This window comes from Tympanuchus pallidicinctus, unplaced genomic scaffold (assembly GCF_026119805.1).
Source record: "Tympanuchus pallidicinctus isolate F22 unplaced genomic scaffold, pur_lepc_1.0 scaffold1, whole genome shotgun sequence".
In the NCBI taxonomy this organism is placed as follows: domain Eukaryota; kingdom Metazoa; phylum Chordata; class Aves; order Galliformes; family Phasianidae; genus Tympanuchus; species Tympanuchus pallidicinctus.
Window position 1 is genome coordinate 95,387,194 of NW_026294618.1, and position 13,288 is coordinate 95,400,481.

A 13,288-nucleotide genomic window follows, 5' to 3' on the forward strand; every position below is an offset into this window, starting at 1 on the left:
ACTCTGACTGCCTTCTACAATTCTCAAATGTGCTAAGCATCATTGAACTAGATTTTGTAACCAATAATACATTCCCAAAGCAGACCAGAAAATTGGAAGTCTTTACATTTCAGTGGCCAACAATTTACTCTTTGTGCAGTGTCACAAGTTCGGCTGAATGAGGACACTATGAAATGCTCAGTAGTATCTTAGATAGCTATCTAGGACACTCTACACATGAGATTCTATTTTAATAGCAAAGTCTTTTTTTAATACAATCCTTTAAATACCTTAGAGGTCATTTTTACTTTTGAAAAAAAAGTCCAGATTTCTCTGGTCTGTACAGGCTTGTTTGTTAGAAAAATTCTATCACGGAGTATCTTCTTAAGTAAGGGCAAAGCTGGAAAGCTGAGTTATAGTGCTTTGGTAGTGTCAAGGAGCTTCAAAGCTTTTGGGATAAAGGAGCGAGCTTCAGAGTAGTAGAGAAATATTTTTTAAAAGAAAAGTGTAGTGATTGTAGCAGAGCATTTACTAAAAATGTATAACGATTCAATTAGATGCAGTAGAAATGGACAGATAAAAAATTTCCACTCAAAATGGCAATTTAAGTATACCATTGTTACTATCTATAAACTGTGATTGTGGATAATTGGCAGCTGGACTGTGCTTGGAAATCCTGAGTTGTCTGATCATATCTGATGAAACATTTTCTTCAGCAGTCAGTAGGGCTGACTGGTTTGTTTGCTTACACTTGCCCACGAGAACCACATTGATTAATAATGACAAGCACAATCACTGGCAACATAGCTAAATAATTCTGAGTATGTTTGCCAGATAATGTACATGTAAGTACACCTGGATTCAATTTCCCAATGTACAGTTTCTATGTACACCCTATTAATGTTTGCATCTAACTCTTTGCTGCCTCCAAGCACATGTCCTCTCCGCACACTCCTTCCCCTCTTGTCACTCCCATTTATATATCTGAGCTGCATTCTTGCATTTATCAGAGGAAAATTGAACGTTTTTCTTTGCTACCTAGAAGTTTAAGCTGCAACCTGCTTGGTAGGAAGTTCCCCTGACTTCTTACAAAACAATGGTCAAAAAAGATATCTAATAGTGAATTGTTTTGAATGAAGAAGTGCATCTTTCTCTAAGCTTCAAATTATACTGTTTGTTAATTGTCAAGTACAGCATCTATTCTGTTTGTTTTGTAGTATTCCCATTATGAGTTACAGTGGTCAGTAACAGAAATTAACTACGTACAGTAAGGGAAATCAAATTAATCTGACACTTGTCATAGAAAGATTGCTTATACTTTGCCAAGAAAGAGCCAAACTGATTTCAGTTTCCTCTTAGTTTGGCAGTGCAGCACAGATGTACTCAGTACCAGAAGAGGATCTGCCAATCCCAATACATTGCAACTCTTTTTCTCTGCAGAAATAAAAATACAGCCCATATAAATAAGTACTTGCATGAGTGTGTATCTTTCAACTTAGTAAACATACTGTCTTGCAAAAGGCATGGCAATGTGTGGAATACAAACCATTTTCTGTGAATATTGAAACTATAAATTTTTGGGCTGGATTGCATCATATTTTTAAAAGGGCCTAAAATGTTCTCCACTAGGGGAAAATCATGTTTACTTTACTATTCTGTATGATGAGTTATGAGAAGAGAAAGTGCTTTTTAATGAGATTAGATTGCTTGGTGCATTGAAAATTACTCTTTATTCACTTCCTGATCCTGTCTCACATTTCTGCCTTAGTTTCTGAAATCAGCTGTTTTATGTCCCAAACTGACAGCCTATTAATAGTTTCTCAACAAGCTGCAATGCAGCATTTCACATACAGATATAGAAGATGACAGTACCCATTTTCCACATAATGACTTTTAGAGTGCTAACTTGCCAGAAGATAGGAATCCTAGCATTATTTATTGATATTAGATTATCTATATAGCAGTATTTTTTTTTTCATACTAATGGATTGCATTCAGTGAGAAATGTATTTTAAGAGGAATTGAGGGGATAACCATGTCTCTGTGAGTTTGTCACAGCTGCAGCTTTTGCAGTCACATTGTTCTACTGTCAGAAATGCTGGCTAGGTCACATTTGTCCTTATTTTATTGCAATAATCACTGCTTTAAAGAAGTAAGGTTTTTGTTATTAATTAATTTTGGCATTGTGTTTTTGACTACAGAATCTCTCTCTTATAACTTTGGTAGAAATAAGCTGTAGAGACAATTGTTTTTGCAATATAAACAGTGTAGTGAGGGCCAAGATGAAGGAAATCTGCAACAGGAGCAACACAAAGCAGATCAAAATATATTTTGTCTCAATTGATGCAGTGCAGGCTGTTATTTTGCAAGTGTGGAGTAAATCAAGAGGTAAAAAAAAACCACCAACTGTGGTATCCTGCCTCTGCATGTAATGTGATTACCATCAAAGACTGAAATGGAAGCAGCTGAAAGAACAAATCCAAGACTACCCGAGACACCATGGCAACTGGTCCCTTGCAGGGCCAGCAAGAAGCAGGGCTTGGTCATTTCAGAAGTGAAATTGCTTCCAGTGACCTTCAGTTTGTTCTGTGCTCGCCCTGTCATTTACAAACCTGATGGCCATGAAGAAAATTGTGGTGTTTAGTGCATAATGAAATGTATACTGTAACCCTGAGCTTTTAGAAAACTAGAAAGAAAGATTGTAGAAAATGCTTAAATATTTGGATACCACAGGTGAATTTATGCAGCAGGATGGAAGTACTGTTTACATATTATCCTTGCAGTGTAATTACAAGAATGTAAGATCTTGGGAATCGCAAGTATGTCTCTGTGCTGTAAAAACAGTGAATAATGATTGTGCTGTGGATGTATGAAATTTCAAAGTAATTTTATATGCTCATTTTGTTCACAGCAAGAATCTAAGTAGCATTTTTGTGCAACCTTCTCCATTATGCCTAGAAAAGCTTTGTGGCAGAGAACAGTGCTTTTCAATAAAAAACAGATTTCATATCTGGTGCAGTTTATATATACTGTACTGAAAAATGTCCCTGATGAGTTATACCCGCTTAAAATACTTCTGAAGAATAATACATGCTCTATTTCTTCTTGAAATTTACCCTGAAAAAATGTACTGCCTGGGCTACTGTGGCTCTTAAAGATACCTTTTTCCTTTTCCTTTCGCTTTCCCTTTTCTCTTTCTTTTTCTTTTTCTTTTTCTTTTTCTTTTTCTTTTCCCTTTCCTGTTAAAAGTAGTCTGTACTTAACATTTATAGACTCTTACCATTGTAAAGTAGACTAAACTAGATCTGGAAATTTTTAAGGCTGTTAGTTGGAAAGAGTAATGTAAATCCTCGTGTGTTTTCAGGTGGATCACGGAGATGCACCATCTGAAGCTAATAGTGAACCTAGGCCAGCACCAGCAGAAAATGGAGTAAATCACACTGCCTCTCTTACACCAAAACCAGCAACTCAGGTTGTCCATAGCCAACCAACACCAGGTAAAAAAAACAAACAAGCAAAACAAGCTAAAAATCGTCTTTTCAAAATAAATCTGGGTATTAATTTTTATGTACTTTACATTTCAAGAACAACATTTTATTTGGTGTTTTCTAACTTTGTTTTTTTTTGTGGGGGAAAACATGGTAATCTTTGATTTGCTTTTTTTTGCTGTTGTTTGCTTTGTTTTTATAAATTTGGTGGACAAATTCCTAGTCTGCTGTTAGGGCGAATTTTCTTCAAATATAGAAATATCTTCTATTTAAAAGCTGCTTTTCTGGTATATATTCTGTATTGATTTATATCCTGTAATAAATGTATGTTAAACCACAGTGTTTATAGTTTAATGACTGAAGACTTCATAGCCTTGTTCAGTAGCTTCCTCCTCATAAATGGGATAAATGTGGTGGTGGTCTTTGTGTTTCTTCTCTCAGATAATTTATCAGTATATGTCCATATCACATAGCATAGTTTAATATGCATTCAGATGACACAATAATGGCTGTTTTTTTAAAGGAGTTGGTATTAGTCATCTCTTTTACTTCTAGGTTTGGTGAAAGCACCTGCAAAGACAGAAGATCTTATTCAGAGTGTCCTCACAGGTATTAAATATACAGCTTATACTGTACAAGTGATACACTTTTTGCCAAGGGAAACATATTTTCTGAAATGGACCATCTGGTTTAGATAATTGACTCCTTTGAATAGTTGTGACTGCAGTAACTCATAGAAAATGTACATAGTGTGTCTTATTCCTCAGCTGTGAAGCTGTGATGCTATTAAATGTTTGAGCACATGCTTCTTGATATCACTGGCAGGTTTTCTAATTATTATTCCATTGTTGCATTCTCGTAGGCCCCCCTCAGAAAACCAAAACAGCACTATTATCTGAACAGAAGCTAACTTTACACTGAATATTGTCAATATTGTGCTGTGGGACCCATCCAGAGAGAAGGCAATCCTGAGGTGTTGGTGAAGTTCCTACAAAAAAGAATAGTGTAATAATAATTCCCATCAGGCTGATGAGAATCTTTTGCATCTGAAGGGGATGAGGGAAGAAAGTATGTGGTTTTTGTTTTGCTGGTCATGTTGGTGCTTTAGTCTTTCAACTCATTTCCTACTCTTAATCAAATTTGTCTAGGTATTTTCAGTCAGGTTAGCTTCTTTTCAGAGAATTCTGCTTGGTTAGTTTCAGCTAGCACATTTCACATGCCAGCAGTAAAACAAGCGTTCTTTGTTCCATTTTCAGCTGATGGTGTTCTCTGATTAAAATCATACGTTATTAGAAATTGAAGTTGCTTTTGTTATTGTCATTGTAGAAGTGGAAGCACAGACTATTGAAGAGCTAAAACAACAGAAATCATTTGTTAAGCTTCAGAAGAAGCACTACAAAGAAATGAAGGACCTTGTTAAGAGGCACCACAAGAAAACCACTGATCTTATCAAAGAGCACACTGCAAAGTATAATGAAATCCAAAATGACTATCTGCGACGAAGAGCAGTTTTAGAAAAAACAGCAAAAAGAGACAGTAAGAAAAGGTAAATGCAGTTTTTTTTCTTTTATGATAGATAATTACTATGGAGGTGACTCTAAAAGCGCAGAAAAAAATCAATCCAGAAGATTTGTAGATAAAATCAAGTCAGAGAATTTGTAGTTAAAATGATGTCAGGTTCTTTGATATGAAAATCATCAGATAAAAAGCCCTCTCTGATATCTTGCTTCTCTGCCAAAAGTCAGATAAGTTGTTCAAAATTTTAAAACTCTTTTCCCGTAAACAAGATCATACAGTATTTATCTTGGGACTTTTCTTAGATCTCTGCTATGGGTGGGTAATTCAGCTCTACTGGCAACAGCAGCCAGTAGCTAGGTGGTGAATTTAATCACAGATGGTGACATTGAGCTTCCCCTACATACTAGTATAGTTCAGGAACCAGAACACAGTTTGAAAGAACTGAAACCCAACTGGATAACGCATTTTACATTCCTAATCAGATCAACTGTGGCATGTTTTCTCACAGCACCCCATCATCTCCCATCCTGATCTGCTTTAGGAGGAATATCAGTTCAGTACTGATTGAAATCAACATCAATAGCAAAACTTCTGCCTCACACTTTATAATGCAGCTTTATAAAGTAGCTCTTTTTTTTCCAGCAAGGAGAAAGTTTTGCAGTCCACACACAGTCTTGCTGATACTGAGCAACTGATTTTCTCTAGGCAAGCACAATGTGCTGCCAGGTGGTGGAGCAAGACCCAGGTGTTATTTATATTTAGAGCAAATATTCTGAACTTCTGCATGGCGAGCATCGTCTCCACATTAGGATCTTGGAAAAAAATTATGCTACAACAAAAAGGATCAGCCCTATAGTTAGGTATAAGAAATACAGTTACTAGCATTTGTGGTTTAAGTGGTGATTGATCCTGACCATTTGGGAATATTTTAATGATTGCGTTGCTTTGCATCTGCATGCACTCTCCTTCTGTTCTGTCTCTCTTTCTCAGTCTCTCGCTGCCATGTGTCTTTGGGTGTGCTGATATCAATTTATATTATTTGCTTAGATAATAAAGAAGTCATGTTTATATTATCAGTTTGAAATGTTTGACTGTTGGGACTCGTTAATTTTTCCACAATTTTTCTCTTATTCACATGATAAGGGACTATGTGTTGCAAAAGATCATTCTTAGTTCCTGGCAAAACAAATGCACATGTAGGTACAACCTGTGTCTAACACTGTTAAAACTTAATGGCAGTCAGATAAGGATACCATCCTAATTTATCTTTCTCAGTCTAGCACAATCTATTTTTTAAAGTAATTAAAAGAAAAAAAGCCCTTTAACTTTTGCATAGAATTGTAATAGCTGCAGTTCTTAAGCACAAAGACATTGAACAAGTGTTAAAAAAAATTACTTGGTGCATTTGGTAGGGACTGTTGGAGAAAAATGTGCAAGTATGCTCTGGCCACTGCTGCTGTACTCTTAATTGTAAGTGACTATGATTCAGTCCGTAACTTGTCCCTAGGAAGGAGCTCACTCATTTAAAGACTGGCTGCCAACTGTAAACACAGTGGTATTTATTTGCTGTATTTTCCACCATCAATTTGTGTGTGACAGATAGTGGCAGACAAAATTATATTATGTTACTTTTTTTCTTTGGCATACTCTACTCAACTTTATGCCGAAAAACAAACTGAATAAATAGAATGACTCATCTGACTTTGACTAGAAAGGATTTTGGTTTTTTATTTTGTTATGATCTGACCATAAATCATTCATGGTATAAGGCAATAAAGTACTGCAGTCTGCTGTGTGGAGCTGTCATAGTGATTTCAGAGATGTGTAGTTTTATGTGCAGATATTGAAGTATCTGAAGTTTAAAAAATCTGATCTTCAATTTTTAAAGAGCAGGAGCATGTGTTGAAGGCTTTTCAGATTTGCTAGTATATATTGTCCCAAGCAGAAGACTTTTTATAGAATACTGTCTCCCAAGGAATAAGGTAGTTTTTACTATTTTAAATCATAACTCTAGCTGTTTACCTTTAACTGCAAAGTACGAAGCACTATTTCAAAGGAATTCCTATGCCAGATTTCCATACAGATATGTTGCCTCTGATCAGAAGAAATCAGTGCTTTGTACCCATTCCTAAAATTGGGCCTAGATTCAGTAAAGCCAGTATCTGTGGGACAGTGGAAGTATTTATTGAACACACAGGTACTATGCTGATACACTTCGGAAGTTTCTATTTAATAATCATGTCCCTTAGAAGACAGTCTTAGTATTTTAGCCAGCATTTAGAGACTAGCCTCATTTCTTTTTCCCAAAAATACAAGAGAAATGTCAACTTGAAAACATACAGTGCAACGGCATTATTTGTTGATTAACATTCATCAGTGTTGTCCTGTGCCTCTGCATGTAAATTATCCCCACCTACCACACTGATACCACTTAACTTCTTAGTAGAATATTCAAATAGCAGTACAAGAAATACAAATAGGCTACCTTAGTCTGTATCCTCAGATTGATGGAAGCAGCTTCACATTGTTTCAGTTAAAGTTAGGCTAAGTGACAGCAACTGCAAACTTGAACCTGGAAGAGGAGACAGGCAGCCAGTGCAGCAAGTTCTCTGCATTGTAATCTTGCAAATGTCTGAGCAGCAAACTCATTTTTCTCAGTCAGCCCCCTCTATTCAAACTTCAACTGTTTTGTCCATCTCATGCACTGTTCCTGAGGTTTCCCAGGCAACTGATTTAACACCTGAGTACAACAGTAAACACAGCAGCCAAGCAGAGACGCAACATCATCATATTTTTTAAGAGTGTTTTTCTTGGGTTTAGTTTTCTGCTGGCCTGAGAGCGATACTGTTTCTGCTGTTTATTTTTGCCTTGAGCAATTTAGTGTCATCATGTTTTCTTTCACCATTGCATCTATACTTCTGCCTTGAGGAAGAAAAACAACCTATTTCTCAGTGTTTGCTTTTTAGCTTTTTCCTTACATTTTTTTCTGCGCTCCTGTGTGTTGCCTTTCTGAGGTTTATTCCCCACTGGGATGTTAAGTTTCCTTCTGAAGTGAGGTGTCCATAGAGCACTTTCCTCTGTGTGTGCTATGCATGGCATTTCCTGAAGGGGGGAGAAAATACTAAATAAAGGAATGCTCCTAACCATTTTAAGCTTTTTTGTAAATGTAGATGTAAATTATGTTTTTAAGTTTGTTGCTAAGCATATGCAAGGATGACTGTTTTCAAAATACTTAACATTCACCATTTTTACCGAGGACTGTGAAGCTTTGAAATTCAAGTTGGGTGCCTGAAAGTGGGTAAACAAGTTCTGTGGGCAAATGTTTATATGGGAAATCTTGGCAGTTGTATTTATAGCTCAATTATACTAAGCCTGGTTCACCCCACCATGGCAGGTTTGTATTACAAGGTTTAAAAGCAATATAAATCCCATTAGTAACAACACTGTTTTTCCCTAAAAGATTAAATTAGTGGATTTACCACAGCTAGAATCATTATCTTGCCCTGCATGCGATGCCCAGAAACTTACTGATGAACTAACTCCATGTTACCAGGTGAAAAACAAGTTTTAGATATGGGGCAGAACAGGCATAGTGGTGTAAAGCCAGTGTGTATGTGTGTCTTCACAGATCTGAAACGGGCAGCCCAGACCATGGTTCATCAACTATCGAACAAGAATTGGCTGCCCTTGACTCCGAAATGACCCAGAAGCTAGTTGAGCTGAAGGAAAAGCAACAGCAGCAGCTGCTAAACCTCCGACAGGAGCAGTATTACAGTGAAAAGTACCAGAAGCGAGAGCACATTAAGCTGGTACGTTTGTTACGGCCTCTGCTTTTCTTTAGTGGTCTCTGGGTTAGTAATGAAACTGCTGTGATGTAAGAATGGAGTGTGGCTTACTCTTGCTTGGAGTCCATTTCAGAGCTTGATTTCCTTGTGATCCACTGCAACTCCAAGGAGTTGTTATGTCATTTGTCACCAACACCTCCAATGTACTTGGACAGCCTTGGATAAAAGGCAGAAAGGCAACAGGTTTATTATTACTACTGTGGAACTGAGTGCTTACCTCTAGTTATGTAAGCCTCAATTTATTGCAGCTTTTGGATGATGTTCTCATTTTGTTCTGCCCTTTTATTTTTTTATTTCAGTGTACAGCACTGAAGAAGGCAGGATTAGCTGGAAAATAAATAGAAACACCATAAAATAAATAAATGAAAATAATTTCAAATGTTCTCCAGGGCATAGAGTTATGCCAAAGAGCGTTCCTACTGCAGATGAATGCTTCGAGGGGATACAGGACATAATCTGTATATGGTGAAAAAATAGTTTTCATGCATCAGTCTGAGCTGGCTTGTGTTTTTACAGCTGGAGTTTGGCTGACAACTACAGCAAGATCACAGCCCTCTCACTGCTATAGAAGAGTCTGGACAGATGGCAGCTAATGCTGATGGATGTTCTCAGGCAAAAGAGAACATTTTTAAAGAGTGTTGTGAAAGCATAAACTGTTTCTCAGCTCCGGACAATCCTATCTCACACTTTTTTTTTTAATATACAATGTTTTACCTCTTCGCTGTTGCATGATTTGTCTGCTCTGTCTTGCCATCCAAAAAGCAGGTCATAGGAGTGATATGCCTGGCAATTGCTCAGCAAGGCCTTCTCACAAATCCATTCCCGTGGATCATAGCTCGGAGCTGACACTCCCAAGTGGTGCTCTGTTTATCATCAGTTGCATGTGAGACATTTCAGTGTTACCCAGCAGGAGTAGCTCCAGTGTGGGTGCGTAGAAATGGTTACCTGTGCTGCAGAGAGAGAGTTCCCATTCAAGTAACAATTGTTGGCTGAATCACAGGAATTTTACTTTTCATTAAAAACAACAACAGCAACAACAACAACAACAACAAAGCATTCTGAACCTACATAGTTGGGCTGATACTGTAAGTTAAGTAATTTCTCATTCCAAAATGGGAATTGGCAGTTCCCAAAGCCAAGTCCCGTTTTCTACATAATCCAGTTAGGAAGTATCATGATAAATTCTTTTTTTAACACAAAATATTCAGATGGTTTTTACCTCGGAGCTCTGCTGGAATTAATATTTGTTGCATATAAAATCTGTCTTGCAAATGAGAGATTCTTTCTGATTTATTGTAGAGCAGAGCCTGTTCTCAGCGTCCTTCTTCTTTTATGTAAGGAAAGAAGAGCTGAATGAGACCAGACAGACATTACTGTGCATTTCCTGATTCATCTGGTTCATGTGATTTATCACAGGCTTTTGAAGAAACTTAGATGCATATATGATGTTTAGCTGAAAACACATTATTTCTCTTTCTTGGAATTCTTTTTTTAGCTTATTCAGAAGTTGACAGATGTAGCAGAGGAATGTCAGAACAGCCAGCTAAAGAAACTGAAAGAAACGTGTGAAAAGTAAGGTGCTATTCCCCTTATAATTGATTACATCTCTTTATGATTTTCATTTAGATGCATTTTGAAACTAAATTTATTTTTTGTGCTTTAGAGAAAAGAAAGAATTGAAGAAAAAAATGGACAAGAAGAGGCAGGAGAAGATCACAGAAGCAAAATCCAAGGATAAAAATCAAATGGAAGAGTAAGTGTATTCCTACATTCATATCCTTACACATTTGGGGGGAATTCAAAATTTTTCACAACTGGAAAAATCAGAGTCTCAAGCCTAAATCCCAGCCAGCTTTTGTTCAGGCTGCAGTACCTCACCAAAGCAGTGGAGTGCCTTACTTCCGCTGATATTAATTCAATTTTCTCAGACAAATCTAATCTCCTATTGTACCAACACTGAGAGCCTGTGTGAGCTGCAGAAGTGCTGATGTGTGGTATGGGGACATGCCTTTGAGTGGCTTGATGGACTCAAGACGCTTTTAATCCAAATACTTTTCCTCTATGTGTGACTATAAATAGACTTAGTGACCTCAGTTTTTGAAGGGATTGATTTTACTTTAACTAAGTTTTTATTTCTGATTTATCCTTTCTTCTTAACCATCTTAAAGCCGCTATCTAAGAGAAATAGAATTAATACACTGGAAGGTTTGCTCTCTTTGTGGTAAATTACAAGCCGGAATTACACAAGTTGGTTATATTCTTCCCAAGGGCATGGCATCTAGGTTTGTTTGTCCTAATTAATTTGTTTTGGCAAGCTGCACGAAAAGAAAATGGGACATTTTAATCTTTGCCTGTTTGCTGGGATATTCTTTGTTACTGGTCTCTGTTGTAGTGACACTTAAGAGGAGTTAAAATTTCACAGAATCTTCAAGTATGGAAAAGACCTCCAAGATCCTTTAGTCCAACCATCCACCTACCACTAATATTTCCCCACAAAACCATGTCCCTAAATGTTCTTGTATCTAAATATTTCTTGAGCACCTGCAGAGACAGTGACTCAACCACTTCCCTGAGCAGCCTGTTCCAGCACCTGACCACTCTTTGCAGAGAAGTAATTTTTCCTGATACTCAGCTTGAACCTCTCCTGGTGCATTTTGAGGCCATTCCCTCCAGTTCTATTGCTAGTTATATGGGAGAAAAGTTGACGCCCACCTCGCCACACCCTCCTTTCAGGTAGTAGTAGAGAGTGATAAGGTCTCCTCTGAGCCTCCTCTTCTCCAGACTGAACAATCCCAGCTCCCTCAGCCGCTCTCGATAAGACTTGTGCTCCAGACCCTTCACGGCTTCATTGCCCTTCTCTGAACATGCTCCAGGAGTGCCATGTCTTTCTTTAGTGAGGAGTCCAAAACTGGACGCAGCACTTGAGGTATGGCCTCATCAGAGCTGAGTACAGGATAGTCATCACCTCTCTGCTCCTGCTGGCAGCACTATTTCTTACACAAGCAAGGATGCCATTGTCCTTCTTGGCCAGCTGGGCACACTGCTGGCTCCTGTTCAGCCAGTCATCGACCAATACCCCAGCAGGTCCATGTCCTCTTCACAGTTTTCCACTCTGTCACTTTGCCTCAAGTCTGTAACTTTACCTGGGGTTGTTGTGGCCAAATTGCAGGACCCAGCACTTGGTCTTGTTGGACTTCATCCTATTAGCCTTCACCCAGCAATCCAGCCTGTCCACATCCCTCTGGAGGGCCTTCCTACCCCCAGGCAGATTGACAGTTCCTCCCAACTTGGTGTCATCTGCAAACTTACAGAGGGTGCACTAAATCCCGTTGTCCAGGTCATCATGAAAGGTATTAAAGAGAATGGGCACCAGTACAAACCCCTGGAGATTACCACTTGTAACGAAACACCAGCTGGATTTAACTCCCTTCACCACCACTTTCTGGGCCCAGCCATCCAGCTAGTTCTTTACCCAGCAGAGTGTACCTGCCCAGGCCATGGGCTTCCAGGTTCCCTAGGAAAATACTGTGGGAGACAGTGTCAAAGTCTTTGCTGAAGTCTAGTAGACAACATTGACAGCCTTTCCCTCATGCACCAGGTCACCTGGTCATAGAAGGAGATGAGTTTGGTCAAGCAGGACCTGCCTTTCATGAACCCAAGCTGTCTGCACCTTATCACCTGGTTGTCCCACACATACTATATGATCTCACCCAAGATGATCTGTTCCATAACCTTTGCTGGCACTGAGATCAGATTGACAGGCCAGTCGTGCCCTGGATCCTCCTTCCAACCCTTCTTGTATATAGGAGTCACACTGTCAAGCTGCCAATTCTCTGGGACCTCTCTGGTTGACTCAGTACTATTGATAGATGGTGGAAAGTGGCTTGGCAGTCCCCTCTGCTAGCTCCCTCAGTGCCCTCAGATGGATCCTATCTGGTCCTGTGAACTTGTGACAGACTAGGTAGCAGATCTCTGTGTTTCCAACTGTGGAGGTTTATTCTGCTCTCCATCCCAGGCTTCCAGGATAGGGGGGAGAGTCTTAAAGACAGGTGTAAAGAAGGCATTGAGAACCTCAGCCTTTTTCTTATCCTCGTGGTTACGTTTCCCACCACATCCATGAAAGGATGGAGATTCTCCTTAGCCCTCCTCTTACTGTTAGTATATTTGTTAAAAAACAAAACAAAACAAACACTTTATTTATATAAATTTCGGAGCATCTCCATAGAATCTATGTATTTGGTAACAATAGAAGAAGGTCACAGAAGCTCGTGCAATGAACAGCATCAGATAATTTAAGAATCATTATTAAATTTAGAAATATCTTATAAAAATGGTAACAATGAGAACAATTGATTTAAAAAAAAAATGGGAGAAATAATATGGTTAGAGCTGACAGAATAGCATGTGCTCATGTAAGAAAAATGTGGTTAGTTGTTACAAAAATATTATAGCAGTAAA

General features: G+C 38.3%; 1 protein-coding gene across 6 annotated transcripts in view; it reads left to right on the top strand.

The window, feature by feature from the left end:
• Nucleotides 1-13,288, top strand: part of PLCB1 (phospholipase C beta 1) — a 368,401-nt gene that overhangs the window by 294,312 nt on the left and 60,801 nt on the right. For all 6 annotated transcript variants that reach the window (XM_052672119.1, XM_052672129.1, XM_052672147.1 and 3 more), the window contains exons 24-29: nt 3,344-3,476; nt 4,023-4,076; nt 4,794-5,013; nt 8,614-8,794; nt 10,326-10,402; nt 10,494-10,583. In XM_052672119.1, coding sequence (XP_052528079.1) covers nt 3,344-3,476; nt 4,023-4,076; nt 4,794-5,013; nt 8,614-8,794; nt 10,326-10,402; nt 10,494-10,583 — 755 coding nt within the window. The remainder of the gene's footprint in view (nt 1-3,343; nt 3,477-4,022; nt 4,077-4,793; nt 5,014-8,613; nt 8,795-10,325; nt 10,403-10,493; nt 10,584-13,288) is intronic.